The 24,715-nt window shown below is 41.9% G+C and overlaps 1 protein-coding gene across 1 annotated transcript in view; it reads left to right on the plus strand.

The window, feature by feature from the left end:
• Positions 1-487: 487 nt before the first annotated feature.
• fgf14 (fibroblast growth factor 14) overlaps positions 488-24,715 on the plus strand; it is a gene marked incomplete at both ends in the record, with an annotated part of 98,599 nt that continues 74,371 nt past the window's right edge. The window contains one exon of the mRNA XM_083996475.1: positions 488-698. Within this exon, the coding sequence (XP_083852601.1) occupies positions 491-698 (208 nt within the window). The remainder of the gene's footprint in view (positions 699-24,715) is intronic.

Consider the following 24,715-nt stretch of genomic DNA (forward strand, 5'->3'; position numbering starts at 1 on the left):
CTGGGCTTTAACAGAAACGTTGCAGTGTGGGACTACAAGAAATGAGAACTGAGGTTGGTGTTATCTGACCTCGCCAAACAAGCTGCTTTATAGGAGAGACGAATTGGACCTGATCCGGCAATGTGGTGTTTTGTTGGGGCTATCATTGCAGCAGTCTGTGCATAGGATGCATCCTCCCTTGGCTTTTGATGCTGTGCAGATCCACCCTCCTCTCCTCAGAGTGATGAACTAATAGGCAATGATTTTCTCCTCGGAAATCCACCGGGTTTTACTGTTTTCACGTTAGTTGTGTTTGTTTACTGGCGGCCCGTCTCCTCCCGGTGCGACACATGCAATTTACAGAGTATATTTTCTATTATCGACTAGTTGAGGAGGCATTCTTTATACGCCAGAAGGAAGAAAACACACCATTATTACGAAGTCTGACAGATACTGAATATTTTTGCCACGTGAATGAAAACGCATAGGACTTGGATATACCTATTTTTCTATGATACAATTGGTAGCCTTGTCCTGGAGAACTGATCCAATTGTGTTATTATGCAACCGCAAGGATCTCATCTATATCTGGGTGTTTAAGCCACTGGATTGCTCTTCGCCCAAATCAATGTGGTTTCTTTGGAACATTTTCAGCAAAGGAACGCATATGCTGCAGTGTCTTTGTGGCAAGAGTCTTAAGAAAAACAAGAATCCAAGTGGTAAGCTCATCACCATTATGCCTACTCCTCCGTTTCGCTGTGAGCCGGCGTGAGTGTGTGTGAGACAGAGTCTGTGTGTGTGTGTGTGCGTGCGCGTGTGCCGGATCTGCGTTATTCGTTTGTTTGTTGTAATGGTGATAGATCTGCAATCATATTTATGCAGCGAGTGGATCATGCAGAGGCGCTGGGAGGGGGGAACAACTTATTCTGTCTGTGCAGCTCTACTATCGGCGAGCACCATGGTTTTGGGGACGCGCAGCGCACAGACACAAAAAAAAGCCCCCCCTGCCTGCACCATCACGGCACCATGATCTCCTAACTTTTTAAATAGCGCTCACACATACACACGCTCACACACACACTCTCCCTCTCTTTCTCTCTCTCTCGTTCATACACTCTCTCTTTCTCTCTCTCTCACACACACATGTTTTTTTTCGGTGGATCAAATCCACGCACAGATTCTGTCCAACGTGATTCCCCCCTAACCAGATTATTCCATCCTCGGGTTTACTGCAGCAGCATTCATTCCCCCCTCTGCAACACCACTTCTCGATTAAATGGGCTACACTCGCTATGTTTTCAGCAAGGCAGCCGGGGGAGACAGACTATTCTTTCATGTCTATCTCTCGGCTTGTACAGGCCAGTGTAGATACATCATGCGGGCTTGTGTGTGTGTGTGTGTGGTGGGAAGGGAGGGGGGTTATGATTTTTTATGAGCACTTGAGTTGATTTTGTGTTGAAGAAGCCAGGGCAGCCAAGTAGAGGTGCGAATAGGACTGTGGGGAAAAAAAAGGGAATCAGGCTCCACTGCACTGATGCAAATCCTGCACTTAAAGCAGTCGACATCTTTTCTATTCAGACCGTGGACTTTTGTGTGTGTGTGTGTGTGTGTGTGTGTGTGTGTGTGTGTGTGTGTGTGTGAGAGAGAGAGAGAGAGAGAGAGAGAGAGAGAGAGAGAGAGAGAGAGAGAGAGAGAGAGAGAGAAAAAGCAACACACAAAAGCCCTCGCCTTCCGTGTCACACAGACGGTTATGAGTTTAATTTTGTGGCTAATTAAATGCAACATTGCAGAGCCTCAGTGAGCAGGGGATGTTTATTTCAACAGGCTGCTGTAGGTATGAGAGAAAAGCCCCAGGTGGACAACATGTAGTGCGGACTACTTTACCTGCAGGTTGTGGGGTTTGAGGATGATGTGCTCAGCAGCAGTACAGTTTCCCGGCACTGCAACTGCAGTGTAGTAGATCATCATCATCATCATCATCATACTGTAGCGGGACTGTTTTGCCATGCTGATGCTGCAGGAGCGACGACAAAAACACTGTCTACTATCACCCAAAACATCTGTAAAACCTACAAAGTACACTTAACGTGACAGTCAAATAATAGTTGTGTTCGACTTTGCGCCTTTCATGGAGTAATAATCACCATTTTCCTACAGAGCACTTTAGCATGGATTGACTTGGTGCTAACGATGCTAATGCTAGTTAGCCGTTTTCTACAAATGCGACTTTGACTTCGTGAAAAGCTCGCAGTTTTCATGTAAACACACATACCACACGTTCAGATGCATTTTTCAGATCCTTCCAAGACTCCTCGTAACACCAGGGACAAACTAAAGAGAGGACGGAACGAAACAACACTTGTGTCCCGACCGGCACAGTTAACGACGTTACGTTACGTTACGTTAACTTACCTGTTAGCAAACCAACCTTTTAGCAAGCAACATCGAGGTTATGAGTTTTGCTTGTAACGAGAAATAAACTTTTTTTTTTTTATTATTATTATGTTAATTCATATTTATAAACAGTACGTCCAATATTTACATTTAGGCTATATACTTTTTAGTCCGTATTAATTTAGCGTTCAATATGAATAACTTTTTTTTTATATTCATGCATGTTTTTTAATATGTGAGAATACAGAATCACAGAACTACTTATTTCTTTTCTTCCAATAAGCTCCTTTTTTTTTTATACAACCAACTATCTGAAATTTTATATCTGACATTTTATTTGGAGCTACGTCACATCCGGTCGCCCTCTTCGTTAGTTTATTTTTCAGTAGGCAGCGTCAACTTGGAGACTCTTGCAATGTCTCAAACGGATCAGCTGGAAACGTCTCCTCCATACCAGTGGCAGTGGTGAGTGCTTTGTCACAACATGTGTTTGTTTATCTTAACTTGACAGTGTGAATTCATTTCAAATGCAAAAATGCTGCTTAAATGAAGGTGCAATTTGGGACTATAGCTAAACCAGAGTAGGCTCTGGGGTGAATGAACTTCCTTAACCGTCAGTCCACCTGAGAGTGTGTGCCTTTGTCCACATTTACCTGGTGGTTGTTCATTATTGAATTATCATAAATTGACAGTGTGGGCGCAATTGTCAGGATTTGTGCTGAAGCAGCAGATAGAGCCAGTAGCTAGTTCACTGGGAAATGAACTAGGCCAGGATGCAGACTGTGTCAGTGGGGTGCTGTGCTCTTTCTTATGACTCAAAAAGCTGCTAACTTTTTGAACCAGCACTGTCAAACAAATCACACAACAGATTTGTTTCAGCTACAGAGGTGCCTCAAACAACCTCAGAGGATTTTCTATCATTTCTGTAGTAGTAGGATGGAGATTCCTCTGTGTGGCCCTCTGTCAGCAAAGGCAGGTGTTTCCAGTATAGTGCTCACACGGCTTGAGCTGCAAAGGCCTAGATATAGTGCTCCAGCTCTTTTGCTGTATTTTTAGCAACACAACATAACTGAGAGAACACAGAGAGACTAAGCCAATCGGGCTGTATCAATAAGACTCTCTGCCTTTGTCAACATATAAACATCTGGCTTATAATTCAGTGATTGTTATCTGTATCTCTTTCCACACTCAAAAGCTATAGGCTTATACTTGCTGAGCATCACCAGTGCATCTGAGGAGGTTAAAAGTCTCGTCCAGTCTATTAGGGAGGGCAGCAGCAGGGACAAGATGCTTTGATGTTTTCTATCTGTATAGTATGAGGTTCTTGTATGTGTTTTGGAATTTAATTACCAATAGCTTGCTGGGAATTATGTGTAAGATATTATGTCTTCAAAGTACAGCATTAAATATTCAGCCTTTTCTATTAAAGTTAGTGGGAATGCATTAGTCTCTGCCACTGGTTTGATGCACAATTAGGGAAGATATAGGCCTATGGAGTATCTCTTGAAATAGATGGCTTTTTCTGGAGGCTAGATGTCATGGATACAATGTTTCTGTGTATCATAACAGTTATTTCCTGGCCCCTGACAGTAGTGGGATTGAAGCATCTGCTGTCTTCGGACTCACCCGCACTCCAGAAGCTGTCACTTCGCCTGATGAGTCTGAGGATAAGGTAAACCACAGAGAGACGCTGTCTTCTGATGCAAGTGAAATGTAGGGTCAAAGTTGAAGCATACAGCAGAATGGTCCACTTTATTGGTAGATACATGGCAATTTGCCACCATGTTGGGCAGATTAGCCTACATGTTCCCTTTTTAAGCTGTTTTTACAAAATTGCCACCAGTCTCACTAAGCCTTTATAGGACTGACCTGTTTGCTTTCTTCCAGCTACATCCCTGTTTTCCAGCAAATTGTTCCATCTCTACTCTAGCTTATCTGTAGGGTTGGTGGTTTGGAGCTAGTGGCCTCGCTGACCTCCCCTTAATGTTCATTCTTGTGCCCCAGCATGGGTACATGTCTTTGAGTGAATGTACTTCATTAGGTCAATTACGTAATGAACTAGCTGAGTGGCATTGGATGGAGATACAGTAAGTTTCACCCTGCAGCTTGTGAAAATGACCTCATAGTTGTCACTGTAAAACTCTGAGGATGTCATTGAATGAATGGGGCATACAGCCACAATGACCGACAGTGGTTTAATGAGGACATTTGGGTGGTAAGCGTTAGAGGAGAAAGTTGTCATGATGCGCCACATGTAATAAAAAGAGACAGCGGTGATTGGTGCTCACTGACATACAGTATCTCAGGCTTTGGTAGTCTTGTAAAGCTGTAATATACGGACAACAAACAGCCAGGTTTGCTGAAAGGGCAGAACTACACAAGTCAGTAGGTGGCTCTCTCTGAGTCGCACAGCAGCGGCTCATTGACAGCAAACTGACAGTACAGGTCACTGAAAACCCAGGTGTCCATGTGATGGTGGTTCATAGCGTATCTCAGATCTATGGTGTGTGACAGAACCAGGAAGCCCTACTGAGGCTATAGACTCTGTAATGCTACTGCTCTTTTTTTATCCTATGGGTACACTGGAGGTTTGAGTGTAAGCTGTAGTCTGACCCATGAACATGTTTTTGCCATGGCCCAACATGCTGACCAATGGAAGACTGTAACTTTGTACAGATTGTGATAACACAAACTAAAAATATACAACTATAAAGAAAATAACTTTATCCCAAATCATAAAAACATTGATGAAGAGATTGAAATAACAAAAGCCAGCTGTTTGGACATGCAACATGTTTTTTATGAGTTGTGTTTACATGCTCTCGATGCCTAAAAACTCAGGCTCAGGTTCGTATTCAAAGCTGTAGGGAACTCTGTGTAAGCATAAGGAATGGCTTGATAAGGTGCATGTGCATGTGTCTAGATACTGTTTGCTGTTATTTCAAATAGTTTATGAATCTATTAGTGTACAATAGACTTTTTTCATTGTGCACTGTTTGATAAGCAGCATCTTCCCCAGTGTAATCTAAAATGATATGTGCACTTTAATAACCAGATCCTGCTGCTAGTGTCTTTTCACAATGCAGTTTTTTTTTTTTTTTTTTTTTTTTTTTTTTTTTTTTACCTCAGATCAATATCTCAAATTGAGCTTTTTTTTTTAACAAAAACAAAACAAAACGGAGAACAGTTTGAGAATTTGATTGTAAGATGGATCCTTTATACAATTAAAACATTCGTCATTAATACCCACGCTAGTTTAATTTGTGGCAACAAAGAAACAGCAGTGTAATTAAAGGGGATGGGTAGGATTCAAACAAGAACTCCTACAATTAGAATAACAGCAGAGTAGCTAAAAATATCCTCTTCCAAACACTGTGGCATGTTGCTAGGTTTCATACAGAAACATTGCAGCAAGTTTGTAAACGGCCAAACTGCAGTAGCGTCTCTGTTCAATGCACAGGGGTTTTACAGTCCCTCACACATCACAGATCCGATTAAAAAAACAAAAAAAACAAAAACAAGGGGGTTATACTTAACAAGTTTAGCACGAGCTCACATGTTCATTAAGGAGCATTTTAAAGCAGCACTTCCTCATACTATGTATCTCTCTGGTGAACCCCCTGTTTCTAAAAATAGCTGCCAGTGCACACATCCTACAATGGAATTTAATAGAGAGAAAGACAGTGAAAGTGCAGCATTAATATGGAGCAGAAGATAGTTTATGCTTTGAGGTTGTCAAGGGCTGATTTTCCTCTCACGGCAGAGTAAAAACTCAGACATGGTGTGAGCCGTGTTATGCTCTGGAGATCATTGGGGAAATGGGATGAAGTATGTCGCTGCAGTGGGTATGTCACAGGTCAACAAGAAACATGGTTTCATCTTTTTGGGGTGTGATAATGGCAGCGGCATCATCAGTTTCCACAGTGAATTAATTTGGGCTGTCTCTGTCCTGCTCTTGAGATATGACCTGCTGGGGCGATGAGATTCAAGTTCCTGGCTGCCGTTCTGCCTCCCTCTGTGAGACAATCAAGTTTACATACAAATCAGCTCAGACGAGAGGGCAAATGTATATACGGTGTGTATAGGCCTATATATAGAGAGACAGAAAGAGGAGGGAGGGAGTCGGGCTCTACGATGGTGGGCCCTAAAAGAATCTGAATGCAGGTTTAAACATTTTAAACAATGCTTGCAAGTTGGACTGGGACGTTTTAGCAGAGGAAAAACTGAACACCGTCTTGTGTCGAACCTGCTCTGCCTGGTCCTCAAAGCCAGCTTGACTAATCTGATGTATTTTTTTGTCAAGCTCACTGGAGTCGGTTTCAGCTTGCCTATCAGATAATAACAGTAAACTGTAAAATTGTTGGCCTTTTAGATGGAGGCAAAGCGCAGATGATGGATTTGTGTGTCTACTTTTACTTGAGGACATTTGAATAAACTGTGGTATCCCTGGTAACGACTTTAAAAGGTTATATCTTCTTTTGATGCGCCGTCTAACACACCTTTCTTCTCACCAAAACTGTTTAAAGTCACATCAGGCAAAAAAAAAAAAAAAAAGGCATTAGTCTTTGTTGCTCAGTAAGTGTTGGTGTCTAACAACACACTATCAGTGTCATAACAGCAGGTGATGTGAAACACATCGATTGATATACACTCACATGTATTTGTTGCAACCTCGTTAAAGGCCAAACAGAAATAGGGCTGCAGGTAGCATGCGAGTCAGAGGCAACGATTTGGTGATTGCTCTGTGTTGTTTGTCATAGATACAGTTTCCCTGTGGTGTTGTGGGTTGCTGCTGCGAGGAGCACTGTGTAGCTGAATGAGATTACTGTACAATGTGATTACTGTGAATGATGCTGATTTGGCAAAATTAGACAGCTTTGTGAGGGGAAGTTTGCTCTGTGTATTTTTCCTTATTAGACCGTCTGCATGACATTTACAAAGTGTAATCAAATCAGTCACCTTTAGAAACCTGGTGACAAATGCATTTCGTCCTTGTTCATTTCCTGATGGTGGTGGCTGTTATGAGTGATGTCGGACAGAGGGAAGAAATTGGGCATTCGCGGAACAGCACAGACACAATCTTGTCTGATTTGAAGGAAGCGTTTCAGAGTGTCATAAACTGTCTCTCAAATTGTCAGTTTTTATGAACTTTCTTGTCTTAAGTCATTTTGAGTCATTTAAGGTCAGTGGAATTTCTGGTTCTTGGCCTTAAAAGTCACACGTTCCCCACAATCTTGCATGTGACACTGAGATCAGTCTGTTTATTTCAAGACAAAAAAAATACAGTAAAAGTTTAAACACATTTTAAGACTGTATTATATCTCGAGAAAACTCGAGAGCTCTACTTAAACCGTTTTCATCGCCCAGTTATCTCTTTGTTAATCACCCTTGACAAGCTTTTATTCATCCAGTGTTGATAGCAGATTCACTAAACCGCTCGTCTTTTATTTCCAGACAAAAACAAGCCTCATGTTTTCATCTGGCAAGTCCTCTATTTTTGCCAGCAGAAATGACATCTCACACAAGCAGATTTTATTTGCCAGCTAGCTAATGAAGCCATCATCAGATTTATGATGTGTTTGTTGAAAGCTCTTTCCCCTGCTGACTTATTTAACTTCATGAAATGCACTTAAGCTACATGCAAGTGCAAAAAGACTGAAACTAAAGCTCATGAAAATTAGATGAACAGTATTGTTCTTCTTAAAATGTAAATGTGTAGTATGATATCTTATAAATACTTGCACCACACTATACTTTAACGTAACCCTAAATGTAACTGTCTGAGGGTGATGCAACTGAACATCCAGTTCTTTTGTCAATAGTCCTATTATGAAATTGAACACACAGGTGCAAGTTAACTTTTTTTTTCTCTAAAGTGTAACAGGTTCATGTCAAGGACTTCCTAATTTCACTGACCTCAGTAGTTTATAACTGGATTTACCGAGTGCATGGACAATTGTAATAGCTCTATTCTTTTCCAGGAACACTGGAAAATTGAGGTACGTCTCAGAATAGTCATCGCAGCAGGATAGTGGAGCCTGCGCTTTCCCCACTTGGTTTTCTGCCCTGTGTCTTATGGAGGCTTCATAAATCATCTTGTAATTTGGCTCATCCTCTGCCCTTAATAGTAGGAGCTGTGTGACATGTCACCCACTTCTGTGAGCGAAGGTGTAGCGTTGTGTGAGGAGCAGCCGGGGGAACACGGCTGTAAACAGGTTCTCTCTGACATGTGACATGTTGTAACGGATCCCAGAGGATTGTGCACATGATATGTGCTGTGAAGCTACTTCTTTTTTTTTCTGGATCTGCTGGGCTCTGCTGAGCAGAGAGAGGAAGAGCAAGGGAGTATAATGCAGTTAGACCATAAGTTCATGTATTTACTGTACCAGAAGTTTGAACAGATGTGCAGGAGAGCATGTGCCTTTTTGAAGTTCATCATCGCTGCCTTAAAGTGCATGTCAGAAATGCCTCAGTGTTGTATGATTGACAATAGTAATCTGCAAGTAGATGAACAGGTTTAATCAGAGTGTTGTGGGCTCAAGATGCTTCAACATATGAAAAATGAGTACTGATTTGATGCCACTTGATAACATGGAGCTTATTGATGAAACATTTAGGTATCCTCTGTTGAATGTGCCATAGTGTGCACAACTATACCCACTTTATTGATTTGATAGAAACCAGAAATGATCCACTCAAAAGGCTTATGTTGTGACATTAGCAGGTCAGTTCTCTGAATTGCCAGAGAGTCTCATTGACATAAGCAAACATCCAGTGAGGCTTCTCGTTTCGTAGATGAGAATGGTTGTTGAAAATAAAGAGGAAAAAAAGCGTATCCTATTTCTGTTCATGTGTGAAAGGTTTATGGTAAATGGTATATGAAAGGCTACTAAAAACATAAACATTGAATATATTATATTTGACCATCTTCTGGAGCCACTACTGTTACAGAAACTGGATATTCAGTTTTTAGTAGAAGCCTAAGGATCCAGTTTTACTTAAACTCTTTTCTGGCAGTGTGATGAAAAGTGGGGCTGTACAGTAATGAATCGTTATTGCAGCGATGTGGTTTTTCACATTATCGATAGTGGTTTATATCGTCATCACTATAAAAAAAACAACTGGACTTGACTCGACCCCTGGAGCCCTCTTGAATTTAAAAGCCTTTTTAAGTCCAGAAGAAGTTTAATAATTAGTTTTTATTATTTTGAGAGCGAGAAAAAGAGTGTTTTGGTGAAAGTAAAAAATCCATCACTTTTACTTCCATCTTTAATTGCAGTTTGATGAATGCAGGCTCTGGTCTTACACCAGTACCAGTTCCTGACTCCTGCTCAGTTGTTGCTGCTGCAACATTTTTTGTTGGACTTGATGTTTCAGTGGCGCCACAGTGTTTATCTACCTTTACGGAAATTACAGTAAAACATCCAGGCGCTTGTGTTCAACTGATACCAGCGCGGTTTTTCGACTCATTCATCCCTGCTGTAACAACTCAAAAGTCTTCTCACCCACTGGCATTTCCTTTTTAGACCAAACGCTGACATGATTATGGTGGAAATGTTTTTAGTGTGAGTCTTTACTCTCTGTAGGGTTATCATATCAGCTGTACATGTCGACATAGCACAATCTGAGAGGCTGCAACGATATGGTTGTGTACATGAGGGGCCGTCAGTGGTTACCAGAGGCAAGAAGTTGTGCTGTATAGACAAGACTCATTGACTGAAGCTTACCCAGATTGTCTATAAGGAGCAGGTTGACCCCACTATCTCTTTATCTCCATATCCTCTCAGACTCAAACTGTCTCACACGTTTGTTTTTTGCAGATCTTTGCTTCAATTCCAGTCCTCCTGCTGCAGTCTATAGTCCTCTCTTCTCCTCTCCTCCTCTCTACTCCACTGTTATCCCAGATCTTGGACCCAACCCAAAGAAATGTTGTGGTTTTATAACTCTGAGATATGTGTATTACTGTAACACAGTAACATTGATTTATGCCAGTGTTGAAAACAAACAATTTAACATAATACAAGCTATTTCAGTGTTTCCTGTGACCAGCAGCTCACCAAAGCGCTTGGCACCGCTCCAGTGGTGGATGTAGTTTTAATGGGTCAGCTCCTGCTGGAAAGATGATCGCACGTTTATTTTGAGTCACATCACAACAGCAACATGTATCATGCACTGCTTTGCTTTCTATGCAGCTGATACAGAAATGTCAATGGCATTTTTCTGATGGTAAACAGTGACATCATATTCTACCCTTGATAAGCAGACAGAATTACAGTTTTCAGTTGCATTACAGCTGTAAACTTTTGCTCAACATACATTTTTATTTATCTTCCATGTTTCGGGACTGTTGATGTATGCAAACATTGCATACCGGTACTTCAGAATATTTATAGAATTCGTCAATCAGTGACACTGTTATGTTTATGTAACTCTCAGCGTTGGTGAGACGAACCATTATTTAAAAGACAGAGAAAAGAACAAAGATTAAGCTCACACTGCAGGGACAGGAAGACGGTGTCCCGGAGTGTGTTTGACTTCGAATTTCATATCTTTCTTCAATGATGCAGACAGCATGAAATCAGTATCCTTAGCTCAATGCAGTTACCGGTTGATTTTTAAATGTTCTTTTCTTTTTAAAATTTTTGTGTGTGTTGACAGGAGTGAATTACAGTGATACAAGTCATCCCATTATCTCATCGGTGTAACATCTACGCAGGATGAGGACACAGATGAGGTTAATACAGCAGAAAATAAACAAGTATTGTGGGAAATGCTGCTGAAAAACAACATAAGTGGATTACATGAGTCAAACAACAAGGGGACAGTGGGTATAATTAGAAGAAAGCAACCTTCGTCCGGTGTTGTAATTTTGACACAGATAAAAAGATTTGGTCCAGTGGCTGAAGGGTTAAACAGCCGACAGAGTCTGCTGAGTGCGTCCGCGCATTATTACTAATATTGTTTGCAGGCCATCATCATCCAGGAGCGGGAAATGATGCAGTCACATTAGCATGTTGCGTATGCGACACGACGAGGAGCTTGGACCACGTTCCCTGTGGCTCCGATGACAGGAATGTAGCGTTTTTAACCTTTATCAAACACACCATGGCTGAACAAAACCTGTGTGTGTTTTTTGTGTGTGTGTGTTAGTGTTTGTTATTGAGCCACAGTATGTGTTACTACAAATCATACAGCCAGAGGCACACTGCTAAAGTGGCTTGCTGCTCTACCGTTTCAGAGCAATGAGGACTGTTGGAGGGAAACACAGAGTGAGGTCAGCTGGGTCCGCTCCTGTCCTGTGCTGGAAGTACATTTCAATGACTTGATTATGATTGATTGCTGATATGATTTCATGACTCACTGTTGGCCCTGTAGCTCATTTATTACTGTTGTCCATCATCTGACTGTGCTCCCTGGAAGCTGCAGAGACGACGCTCTCTGTATTTCTCTCTCTATCTCTCTCGTTCGCCTTCTCTCTTTCTTTCAAATTCAAATTTGCTTTATTTGCATTACCATAATACGGTACAACGCTGCCAAGGCATGTTGTTCAAGGTTTACAGTGTTAATGCAGTACGTGGAAAAAAAAAGGATGACAAATGGTTTGCACAGTAATGAAAGGAGAAAGGTTTGTGGTCTTAAAACAGTGAGAACCATGTAAGAGTATAAACGCTACAGTTTAATGTGATGTTCTGCTGGTTTCCTCTCAGGCTCTGACCTGCTCTGACACCCTGTATTTTGACGCTTTTCATTGCTATGTCACTGTTTGCCCCCAATAGATATTGGATTTTGTTTTCTGGTTTGGGAGTGTGTTGAGTTGTTGGCGTCCAGCTTTTTTTTTTGGTAGAGAAGATGGCTCTTCTTATTTCATCACACACAGGCCACAGTTTTGCAGTGCTGCTCTGTCTCTGCTTCTTTGCCGTTGGCTGTTCTGATTCTGTTTTGTTTCTGGGTTGCCAGGTTTGTCCAGGTTTTGGTGCGTTTCTCTGCGCTCACGGTGCTCGGATTAATTTGCAACTTGGCATCGTCTGTTCACTGCTCTTAAGTTCACTGTGAGTTTAAGAGCGTTTGTTAGTTGATGTTCTGTTCGGCTCAGATGTTGTGAAGCCTTTGTTGAGGCTTCGTACCGTTCACTGTGCGTCTACGTATACCGACTAAAACCATGTGAAACAATGAAGCCTTGTCATTCATTTAATTGGGACCAGACTGTGTTGATGCAGCAGGGGTGCAGAGAGTTGCAACCCAACCAACGTTTGCCAGGCGACGGTGCAACGTCCTCTGGCATTGTGCTGCGATGGCCGGTCACAAACCTTCAGCCAGACACCGTCCCTCCTAATATGAGAATGTACTGTATGGTTCTGTGTCTTGGTATCAGATAAACCTCCAAACTGATGGGTCTATTACTGAAAAAGGACATGGATCATATTTATCCCCTCCCTCTTCCACCCCCAAATGTCACTTCTTTGCATTTCTTTCTTCTTGTTTCTCTCTGAATACCTCATTACAGTAGCTCATCCTCGTGGTTGCAGGGAACTCTCTCCATCTTGATGTCAACACAAAGCTTTTTAACAGCACAAGCTGTGGCTCACTGGCTTACAGGTGTCCATACAGGTGTTTTTAAAAAAAAATCATTTTTCATTGAATCCTGAGAGAAATTCACAATTCTTTATATCAAATGTTATTTGTTGATCATTAACGTATTTTTGCTCTCTCTTCCGCCACTCACTCTTCCCCAGCTTCACACACATGCTCATGGTCTGCCCTCCGTCTGCCTCCATCCCTCCTCCCTCCGTACAGGGGTCTGTTCTGTGCAGTGCTGGAGGTTGTGTGGTGGCTACGGTATGCTGTGTAGATTTTTGCTGCAGTGCAGCAGGCAGTATTGTGCTGCTGCTGCCTCTGTCTTTCCCCTGCTTGCTCCCTCTCTCTCTCTCTGTCTCTCCCTCGGTCTCTCTCTCTCTCTCTCTCTCTCTCTCTCTCTCTCTCTGTATGCATTCATTTTTGTGTACATTGTTTGGGAGCAGTGGAACACTTCCAGACAGTTTTGCTGTAAAAAAAAAAAAAAGAAGCAAAAAATGGCAGAAGCCCCAGAGCTTCTGTCTCATTCATCACACCGGGCAAACCCAGCACTTCGTTGCCTTCCTCCTCCCCTCTCTTCCTGGCCACTTACACAGCTTTGTCAACATTTTTATGATGACCTTTTGGAAGTTCTCGTTTCCGTTCTCCTCTTACAACGTTCCCGCCTTGAAGTTCAATTCCCACAGTTTTTAAGGCCGGCCTGCTCGTTGTCCTTTTATTCAGACACAGAGAGAGAGAGAGAGAGAGAGAGAGGGAGGGAGAAATGATGGGCTGGGCAGTGACTAAGTAACCTGTTTGTGATGGTGAGTGCTCGGCTCTCTGCACAGAAAAAGGCCAGTTGTTTCCAGTTATACACACTAGGCTAGAGCCGGGGAGGCACTCAGGTACAGTGTGTCGGAGACCTCACAGATACAGCACCAGGGGACAGAGTGGAAGCTGAAACGCTTCAGTACCAAACATCACGTTGCGGAAGTCACCAGCTGCACTTTATATATATATATATACATATTTTTTTAGGTTTATTTTTTGGTGACTCAGTTGCGGCGCACAGTCTCTCTTGCAGTCACACGTCACACTGGCAGCTCATAAGTTGCCATTTCACCAACACCATTTAGCCATGACATGACAGCACTTGACATTTCTGGTAGGTTACCTCCAGCCGGCGGAGAAAGTGTCAGTGGTATCTGTGGGATATGCTTATCTGCATGTTGGAAGGTGCTGGTAGGGGGAGACAGTGGCAGGGGTAGGGGGGGGTCTCTCCTGTCACAAGTGTGAGACAGGCAAGGTATGTGCACACGTGTGAGAAGGTGGCTGTGATCAGATTAAAAAGGTTGTGTCAAGCTCTGTGGGACGGTGTGTCAGGGGTATTAAAAGTTCAGCAGCAGTGGAGGAAGAGGTGTATTTATTCTAAATTTGATCAAATCTGTTGTTTGAGAACTGAATCAAATCAAAGCTACATCTCTTGTAGAGTTGTCCTGCTAGATAATATGGAGGCAAAGACTTTTGCTAAGATTGTGGAGCGGCGTGTACGAAAGGTGTTAAAGGCTGAACAAGAAGAGCAGGGTGAGTCTCAGCGTGGAGTTGGTGAACTTTTGTATAAGACGCTTAACAAACGTACACAATAATTAACCTGTTGTCCTGTTTTATCACGGCATTATGATCCGCTCGTTATGAGAATACATTCTAGATCACAGATTCAGGAACAGGAATGATCTGAGATGTATGAATGAAAAAAAAACACAGGGAGCTGATGTGAAGTCTTATCAATGCAGTCTGCTTCCATACCAATAAAACTAATCACTGCATTGCAGATGATCAAACCTGAAGGTCACACCTTGTAGAGCGTGTGTGTGTGGGTGTACTGTATGTGTGAGAGAGAGAAAGAGAGCATGTTTGCATGCATGTGTATGGTTCAGTTTCTCAGTTATGTTCTTCATGCCAAAGAGGAGGAGGGCTTTTTTGGTATGTTTGCAGCACTTGAGGAGTTTATTCCATGTTATTTGTTTCTGCATGAAATATAAATCTTTTTCGAGGCCAAAGTAGATTGATTTGAGGCTCTGGATCTACAGTCCCTCTCCTCTCCTCTCCTCTGCTCTCCTCTCCTCTCCTCTCTTGACTCATGAACTTCCTGACCTGACAAACCCACTTGCTCACAATAACTGAGTCTTGAGTCGACACCTTACCTAACGTGACATTAGGGCTGCTCTTTGATAATGGCTAATGAAGCAGTCACTTTGGCAGACCTGCTCTTTATCCACTGACTCTTGGCCGTCTTTTGTGACATTCTCAATAGAGTCATCTTATCCCAGTTTAGCGGCAGAGGAGTTATGTAACAACTCAGAGATCTGTGTTGAAATGCATATACGTATTCTTCCACCAATCATTTTTCACCAATCATAATGCCAAGGTATAGAAAGACTTATAAGATTGTGATTACATGCCTCTGCTCTGCTCTCAGTCTTGTATGCCAGTGTTCAAGAAAGTGAAAAGGTACATCCTGGTTTGTGCTAGTTAATGCATCTGTCTCCTTATTGGATATGCGCTCAAGTGAGGATTGTGAGAATAAGACGTGGAGGTATGTTAATGGAGGCTGGCTGTGTATTGCCCTGGATTTGCTAAGGTCATGTGATCAGCGATGGTCAGTTTTGCATGGAAATTTCTTCACCTCTCAAGATCAGGTGTAAAAATAGTTCAGACTGGATTTGCACAAGCCACACATGAGATACAGAGATGCATAAGTTGAATGTGAACCATCCTTTATTCAAAGTGTGAGTGCACTACAAACATACCTCATATGTAACATGTTGAATTTGAATTCTGCACCAAAGTCCAAAGTGCTGATGTTTTCCCGCTGCATCGTTACGAGTTTACACTGTTTTAATGACAGTTGCTGAGTCTGTAGCGAGCTCCCTGTGTGAGGATGGTTTTGCTGTGTGAATGTGGGAGTGTGTTATAAGACAGTACAGCACAGTGAGAGAGAGAGAGAGAGAGAGAGAGAGAGAGAGAGAAGGTCTGGCCAAGGTGCATCACTGTACCTCGCTCAGACTACATCCAAAATCCTTGAAGCTGAGTAAAAGTAAAATCCCTTTTTTGAGCGATTGTACTGTCAGATCGTAGCTTAGCTGCTCCATCAGAGGATCCTATTAACACAGTTTTGTTATATTTGTTACATGACCACGATCTGACCAGATAAATGGTGCTATCAGGTTTGTATTTGTTGCAGGGAAGAACAGGTGATTTATATACGTACATACCGCCACTGGCATTAAAAAACCTAAGCTGTGTTCTTTTCTTTTTTTTGTTTCAAGGGTTTGATTTCTGAACTCAGCTCGACTCAAATTTCCAAAGGATCAATATTAAAACCCACTTAAAGGTTAATGCACTTTCTCCTGCTCTGAGGGTTTAGTATGTTGTACCAGCTGGTCTAATGTAAAATCTTTTGGAGAAAAAAATCTGAAGAATCTGTGAAATATTTGAAGTGATATTTGAAAGATTAAAAAAAATGCAAATGAATAATACAAAATTCTGGTGAAAAATGCATTATATAAAACCCACTGCCACACAAAAACACAATCATTTTTTCTCACCTTGTCCTTACTTAGATTGAGATGTCTTTGCTTCAGATAATCAAATTTTGTAGCAAATAGCACCTTTATGCTATCCTTTGTTTAAATACTCTAATTCCTTAATGGAGTTGGAGTTGTGTGTAAATCATTATACAGTTAAAAGTTAAATTAGCTTTTTTTCCCCCAGCTGATGGGGCTTTCAGATAGCTCCAATTTCAGACCTGAAAAGGCCCAACTCTGGGCTGCTAACTCACATCCGCGTGAGCCATCGTTGTTTGCACACGTAAAGAATAACCAACACTCTGACAGGCGGCCATGTGAATGATAACAGTTAGTTATTTCTTCTTACAGTCTTGGCAGGACACATTATCCAAGGACACATTGATAACTCCAGCCGAGGTCAGCATGACTTCAAACCACATGTTGACAAAAAATGTCATCCACGTATTTGTCAAGAAGAAAAGTGAAGAAATGCAACAACCTTTTAAGGTGGTCCATATATTTACCAATTCGACTCTCCATTTGAGCGTGTGCATAGTTGTAATCTTTAAGGCGGAACAGAGGAAAACCATCGAAACGCATCCCTTTCAGCATTTCTCCTCATACTCACTGTGACCTCTTTCAGAGTGGTCTCAGTATTGAGGGAAACAGAATATAACATTACAGTGCTGACCTAATTGCCTGACCTCCCTGTGCTATTCATCTTTGTGATAGAAGCTCATCGCTATTTCTAAGGGATCAATAGGGAAGCAGCCATTCAAGCACTCGCAGCGGGGAATACTATACTATTCGACACTAGATGTCCTGATTTGTGAGATAAAGTTACCTCATTTTGGATATTTCATTCATGGAATAACGTATAATGCACTCAGAGTAAATTGAGATGACAGAATAATGACAGCGCTGTACGTTAGTATTGCTCTAAGTGAAAAATAGCAGTGGCTACATTGTCTTCATTACCCTTAGTGTGTGTGTGTGTTCGGTGTGTAAAGAGTGTTATGTTTAAGAAGGGGATAAAAGAAAAGAGGGTGGTTTAAATTCCCCCCTGCAGAGACAGAGGAGACAGCTTTTTTGGAGGTAAACAAGAAAGAAAGGGTGAAGAGTGACTCTCTCCTGCTTCTCCTGAGAATCACATGACGAGCTGATAGAAAGAGGAGGCGTTGATAACGATCAGTGAAGCAAAGAATCACTTTTTTTGTCAAGGTATCCTCACAGCGTACAGAGGTCACTGCCCCGGCGCTGATGTAGATCTGTGTTTCTAAAAACCCGTCGTTGATAGCGTCGAGGGCAAAAGGCCGCCGATTCAAAACCCGTCCCTAATGAAGCGGAGAATCCTCCTAAATCACCGGTGTAAAACAAGTGATGGATGTACTGTAGAGACAAGTTGCGAAATGTCATAGTGCTGATAACTTTAAGAAGTCATCTTCTACTTTAAATTATATTCTGAGAAATACTCTGCTGTTAAAGATAATAAATGTGCTTTTCGACTGGCTTCACCCACTTATATGACCGCTGACTGTTAACACCACTTAGCTCCGCATGCCACATCTACAAGCTGTTGTTTTTTTTTTTCAAATGAATACAGAGAGAAACTGAAGTGAATCTAAGCTCAATCTGGGACATTGTAATGTTAATGTGTGAAATTGTGAGGTTTCTCAATTTGTATTTGCACACTCAAGTCTCTACACGCTGACGCAGACGGATTAACCTGTGGCGGCGGTCTCATGAATGGGTCAAACCCAGGTTGAATGCATGTTCAGCCGAGCGAGCCATGCGTGGGTTTTCTGTACAAAGGGCTGTAATTCAGCAGTTAATATGAAAGCCTGATCCAGATAATGTGTGTGTTTATATATATATATATATATATATATATATATATATATATATATATATATATATATATATATATATATATATATATATATATATATATATATATTTTTTTTTTTTTTTTGTGAGATTAACGTCACACTGAGTGTAATTCTTTGGCTTGCTTTGCTCTCGTTGGTGGCTACTGGTAGGTTTTTATTGGCATCTTACTTTCTCTAACCGAGCTCCTGTGATTGATTGATCTGATGGCTGTATGTGTCTCCCCAGGGCTTTCTGCATGTTCGCCGCTCACTTGTCTTTCTGTTGCTATAAAACCTAAAAGAGCAGGGCTGTCTCCATGCTTGGTTGAAGCCATATGATGGTGACATATTGCATGTTTTCCCCAGGTCAAATGTCAACAGAGACAGACTCACTGGAGATGAAGTCAGACCATTAATCTAACTTTCTTTTGTTTCCTGCGCTGTACAGTAAGTGTCGGGGTGTTTGAATGCTACCTTGAGATGTTTCCTTGCCTTTCTAAGCCATCAGTTTAATCCTGTGCAGCCTTTGCGCCGGGGTCCTTATCTCCCCCTTATCTGTTTGTGATGCACTTTATTTCCTTTTCCTCCTCCTCTGCTGTATCACTTTTCCCTGCAAGGGCAACATCGGCTCCCCTCGACCTGCTCCAAAATGACCTGTCAGTAAAATCTGATCCTTTCAGACTGAGCAGGACCGGTCTTTTGCATGCCAAAGTCTTAGTGATGGGGGCCAAATGTCCTCCCGGTGCCCTCCAACTCAACACGGCAGCAAGAAAAGGCCTCCTAATGTCTCCACAGTAACTCTAGATTCTGTTGACACCGACAAAGGAGGTTGCGACCGCAAAGGGGGGCGGTGGGGGTGGAGGTGGGGGTGGGGGAGTGCATGCGTTTTTCTGACCAACCAAATCAGCAGTCTTTTCCGACCAGCGGAAAAAAGAGCCGGAATGGGAATGTGCGACAATCGCGGATCAATACGAGCAAGAGCAAAAATATGTCAGATCTGAGACTTTATAATAGAATGAGCATTGACAGGGAAGCTGAGACGCGGCCACTGTTGAACCTTCTGGATCATAAAAAATGGAAAGTCATGGTGTTTTGTCCCAGACAGACAGACAGACAGACTGTTGATGAAGGGGAAAAGTTGCTTTAGTAATCCTCACCATGAAGAACATACAGGTCCTAAGTCCATCAGATGCACTGTGTTGTGGCTGCTGTAAAGTTGAAACTATGAACTGCTCCATCACCATTTTTTTCAACTGAATCTAATTTTGTAGGTTAATGTTGCAGGAGCAATTTGGGTCTTTGTTTTCTTTTCCTTACTTCTTTTTTCCTCATTCTAGCTGAGACAAAAATATGCCAGCGATGATCGAGCAGGGAGTCAACTGCAATTTTCCTGTTGCGTCTCAGCGAAGATTTGATTTTAGCACTTTACGCCATAGATAACGCACAGAGCTCTCATCATCTAACATCATTAAGATCATCAGTTTGCACATACTACTGTCGCTGTGTTTGTGCTATACGCTCATGTGCACCGGTCCAGGCTAAATCCAGTTGTCAGATTTACTGATTCGCACCGCGCCTTATTTGATTACCCCATTGATGTGAGATGTTGGCAGCTACGTTGATGGTGAGGAAAGGTAAGAGCAGCTGACAAGGACACTCGGTGAGGCACCAAGGTCCTTGTGTCATACACACCCTGCACCATGTCACTCCTTGCTGCTGAGCTCTTCAGAAAACTGCCTCCTCAGACTCTCTATATTAATGTGTTTGGAGCTGATCTTATTAGAGGTGCTGGGATAAAAATAGATGGAGGAACAAACCACTGAACACAATTACATATAGTATGTGTTTATACAAGAGAAAGTGGGTGACAGGACACCTGAGGGTTAATGGTATTGTAGTAAAACTACAACATAAGCAAAAAAAAAAGTCATCAGTGTTGTGAGGCACCGCATATTCATATTAGATAACATGTAGATTTTTTTAAAAGGTGTAAACAATTGTGAATTGAATCTCTGTCTTGTTTGTCCGTGGTCTAACATGACACCACCCAACGTCATGAATCTGTCACCTGCTTGTCAAATCATGTTGTTCACAAGTGAGCTGACAAATTGAATCTGTCCCTTTCTGGTTAATTTAGTGCCACAACACAAGGGCTTTGCTGTATAGCCAGTAAATACGAACGTGACTTATAACTGTTGTGTGTATGGATCGCAGGTCTGAGGCTCATCCACGTTATGTCATTGTGAGAGAGGGATCATGGCCCTTTTATGGTTCATTATATCACAGAAGATAGGGGGACGTATGTCCAGGGCTCATTCTTATTGCCCCGTGGGACAACATGATTTATAGTGCATATAAGCCATGAGAAATGATGTGCTACATGCGGCCATTGCTCTGCGCTTGACAACATAAAGGTTCCTACAGGCTCCTCTGAATGGGGACAATCAGGGGAAGATTTGTGGTGTCGCCACAACGCTTTTTGTCTCCTTTGATGATGAATAATTAGTCAAAAAGTTGTAGATTATGGTTACAAATAAAATTCACCTTGGTGTTAGGACTCCTTTTTCTGTGTTAATTGAACACCAGTATATTGGCACGAAAGCAAACCTTTTAAAATGACTCTTTTGTTGGGGAAGTGGCTGATTTTTCTTCTAAATACGACTCTTGTTCTCTGGGATTGTATCGAAACACAGCCAAGTATGCTTTGCTATATTTATTTTAGCCTCAAAGTTCACCTGAAGTAGACTGGGATGTCATTATTTTTTCCAGGTATCTCGTTGTAAAACAAAAATTATTAGACAATTCAACAACTTTGACCTATTGGTACTGTGAGTGTGAAAATCAGGGGTTCAGACAGTGAGAACTAATCCTCTGGAGAAAAAATACTGTTCAATAGTTGAGATATTTCAGATGTGAGGCAGACAGATGCTTCTCAACCATGAAAATGACACGTTTTACTTAAAAAAAAAAAGGAACAAAGAACTCAAAGTGACTAAAGATTAATGCACGCATAACTGGATCTGTTCATCTGATGATATTATACATCTACAGGCATTAAGGAGGGAAATGTAGTTGCACACAGAAATAAGTAACACTAAAAGTTAACTCTGCCCCGTCTGCCCTGAACACAGGCTGACGGGGGACATTCAATTACAGTTCTTACAGATGAAAAAAAAAACAATTTCCAAGCTCTTGTGAGTCCTTTTACAAAACAAGGTCGTGGATCCCAGGAGCAAAAGAGGCACAGTGGTTGCATAAAGATTATAAAACCCTCCCCATATACACCATGTGAACTTGTGTTGAGGGCCAAGCGATGACTTGCCACTTCAATCTCTGCTCCAGATGTTGTTTGGAGTTAGATGGCTTTTTGTGTGCAGAGGCCTAGGTGAACGCTGGGAAAGCATTAACTATTCAACAGTGTGTAATGTTAAAAAAAAAAAAAAAAAACAGTACAGTGAAATATTCATAATGGAATTGTCATGGCTCGGAAAAGTCTTACTTATTGATGCAACTCATGTGATGGAAATTGTTAACGGGTTGTATGCGGATAAACATGCTTATGAAACAGCTGGCTTCTGCTGTGCAAACCTATGGCATGTGTTAGTGGCTGGCTGCGTCCTCGTTTCTCACCACTCGCCCCTGTCCCACATTCTCCCCATACAGTAGCCAGGACACAGCTACCTTTTAAAAGCCAGCGCTAGCTTGCTTCTTCTTTGCTATCAGCAACGTTGCAGTGACTAAAAGCTGTTTGTTTGCAGTCAGCCGGGGGAGACATGACCTGTGTAGTTGATAACTGAACAACAGCATGCCCAGACTCGGAAGTCCCACCTGCCATCACACACAGACACAAGCAGGGTTGTTGTTGTTGTTGCTGTTTTTCTGACAACACAAGGCCTACTTTAGTTTTTTCCCTCTCTTCTGCATTTTGCTGTTTTCCCCACTGGCAAAGTAAATCCCCTGTATGGTTATCTCAATGAATGAATTCACTACTGCTGCCACAGGTATCGCAGGTGTTGTGTGTGTGAGAGAGAGAGAGAGAGAGAGAGAGAGAGAGAGAGAGAGAGAGACTGGAGTACAGAAAAAGTGCTGACAAACATGAAGTCAAACTGTTGCGGATGTTTCACTATAGCGCAGTGGTTTGTGTCTACCTGTGTGTGTGTGAGTCATTTTTCATTGATTTTCCACCTTTTCGAATTTTGTGCTGCAAAACCACCTGTGTTATCCTGAGAATCAGGAAACACCTGCTTTGGCTTTGTTGAGTAGAGACTCAACCAGGGTGACCCACACAGGAAAATAAAACCCTGACCCCCCCCCCCCCCCCCCCCCCCCCCCCCACACACACACACACACACACACACGCTCCCACACAACCCGTTGCTCCACTTTTCACCTCTAATTGGAGAACCATTAGTTCCCACCTGGAGTCGAGTCTAGACTTGCTTGTACTTGGGAAATGATTGAAGGTGTAATTGACTCCGGGTCAGTAATTGTGTGTCTCTGTGTGTGTGTGTGTGTGTGGGTGTGTGTGTGTCTTGCTGTGACTCACAGATGAAATGTGAATTTATCTTCATAGTTTTTTTTCTTTCTTTCTGTGTGTTCCTTCTTCCCTCTCTCTTTCCTTTCAATGGAGCTGTGTGCTTCTCTCACCAGTCACCTCTCCTCCATAAGGAAGCGCTGCCCACACCAAGCACTTAAAGATAATCTGTTTCATTGCTTTCAAAATACACATCACATATAAAGCAAGCTTTCTAATACGGCACTTATTGCAAATTTATTAAGAATGATGTCTGTGTAAATGTTTGTGTGTGCATGTGTGTGTGTGGCCTGTGCAGGTGTGGTCTAGTTGGATACAGTACAGCAGCTGTTGCTTGCACTCTGTCCTGTTGAATTTATAATGGTTTTAACCCCCTCCCTCTTTAGAACATGGAGCAGGAGGCACTTTTGCTGCCCGTTGTGGGAATGGACGCATGACAAAGCAGGCTCTTAAGAGAAAGTGAAGGGTCTCCTTTAAGCTAGGAGCCATGTGCATGATGTGGTTCTGTGGTGCTGCAGTCAAACCAACTCGTTATTAAATATGACTTTACAGCACAGTGAAACAGAGTGTATTCTCGTGTGTACGTGTGCGTTTGAGGGAAACTTTTTAGTGCCTCCATCCAGGTTGTCGGGTTGCAAACGTGAGTCAGTAATTCTAGTTTTCTCTGTGAAATGCTTAGGTACAAGCCATGTTCATTCGTGTAAAAAGCAACGTTTGATGAAACCTTTTCAACACCGTCTCACTATATATAAGTGGAGGATGGAAGGAACAAAGAAAGTGCTGTCAATTTGTCAGATGTGATACCGAGCCGCACCAAACCCTCCACACTTTAAACTAACAGTAGAACAATGTAAGGCACAAACGTCCATTCATTCCTAAGTATTTCCAGGTTAGAGTGACCCAAAGCCATTTAGGAGTGGACTTAACTCCACATAAAGTAAAGCTGCAGCTGAATTGTGAATGGAAAAAAACCCTGTAGCAACTTAAATTGTATGTATTTAAGCCATGGTCCTGCAGAGATTTACAGTGGCTAGCTGAACTTTTAAATGGTTAACAACATTATTGTTTAAACACTAAGGTCTTTGTGAAATTACCATGTGAAAGAGTAAATAATGTCCTCAATGGAGAGTTTGATTTATTCATTTCAGTGGCCTTTCGAATTGCTCCTCAGAAACTGTTTCCAAGGCTGGTCCATAGGAAAACAAAGGAGTTCATATGCCTCATTCATTCAGCCTGAATATACCGGTAGATCTGTTTAGTATTGTTATTATATCCTATTATTATCTTGACAGAGCCAGTGAATACTCACAGTGAGGATACAGTGAATACAGCAGCATTAAATGAGATGTACACAACAAGAGAGAGCAATGCACGTGCACCTGTTCACACTAATGGACAGATACACATCTACAAAATTAGTTCTGGCTTCCTGGTTGCACAAGAGCTGTAAAACATAATGTCAGCAACATGTGTAAACAATGGCATCATATTGACATTGACAACAGGCTCAGTACACGCTCTGGGTTTTTAACCACAGCAGTGTCTTTTGCAACTTAATAATAGTTCTGTATGGTACAGTTTACAGGCACAACAACACTGTAGTAGGTTTGCTGAAGGATGTCACAAAGTGAGTGCAGGCTAAAGCTGTTAGTTCAGATTTAGATTTTTGGCTTTTAAGAATAATGAAATCATTTACACCATTTATTTTTGGCATGCTTGCACCGTAGCAGTAAACTACACACCAAATGTCTTCTAACACCTCTTGTTATTTTCAAACCTTCTTTTATTGCTCCCTATTTGTGTTTTTATTTGAGTTGAAA

The sequence above is a fragment of the Trachurus trachurus genome (assembly GCF_905171665.1).
Source record: "Trachurus trachurus genome assembly, chromosome: 21".
Taxonomy (NCBI): Eukaryota; Metazoa; Chordata; class Actinopteri; order Carangiformes; family Carangidae; genus Trachurus; species Trachurus trachurus.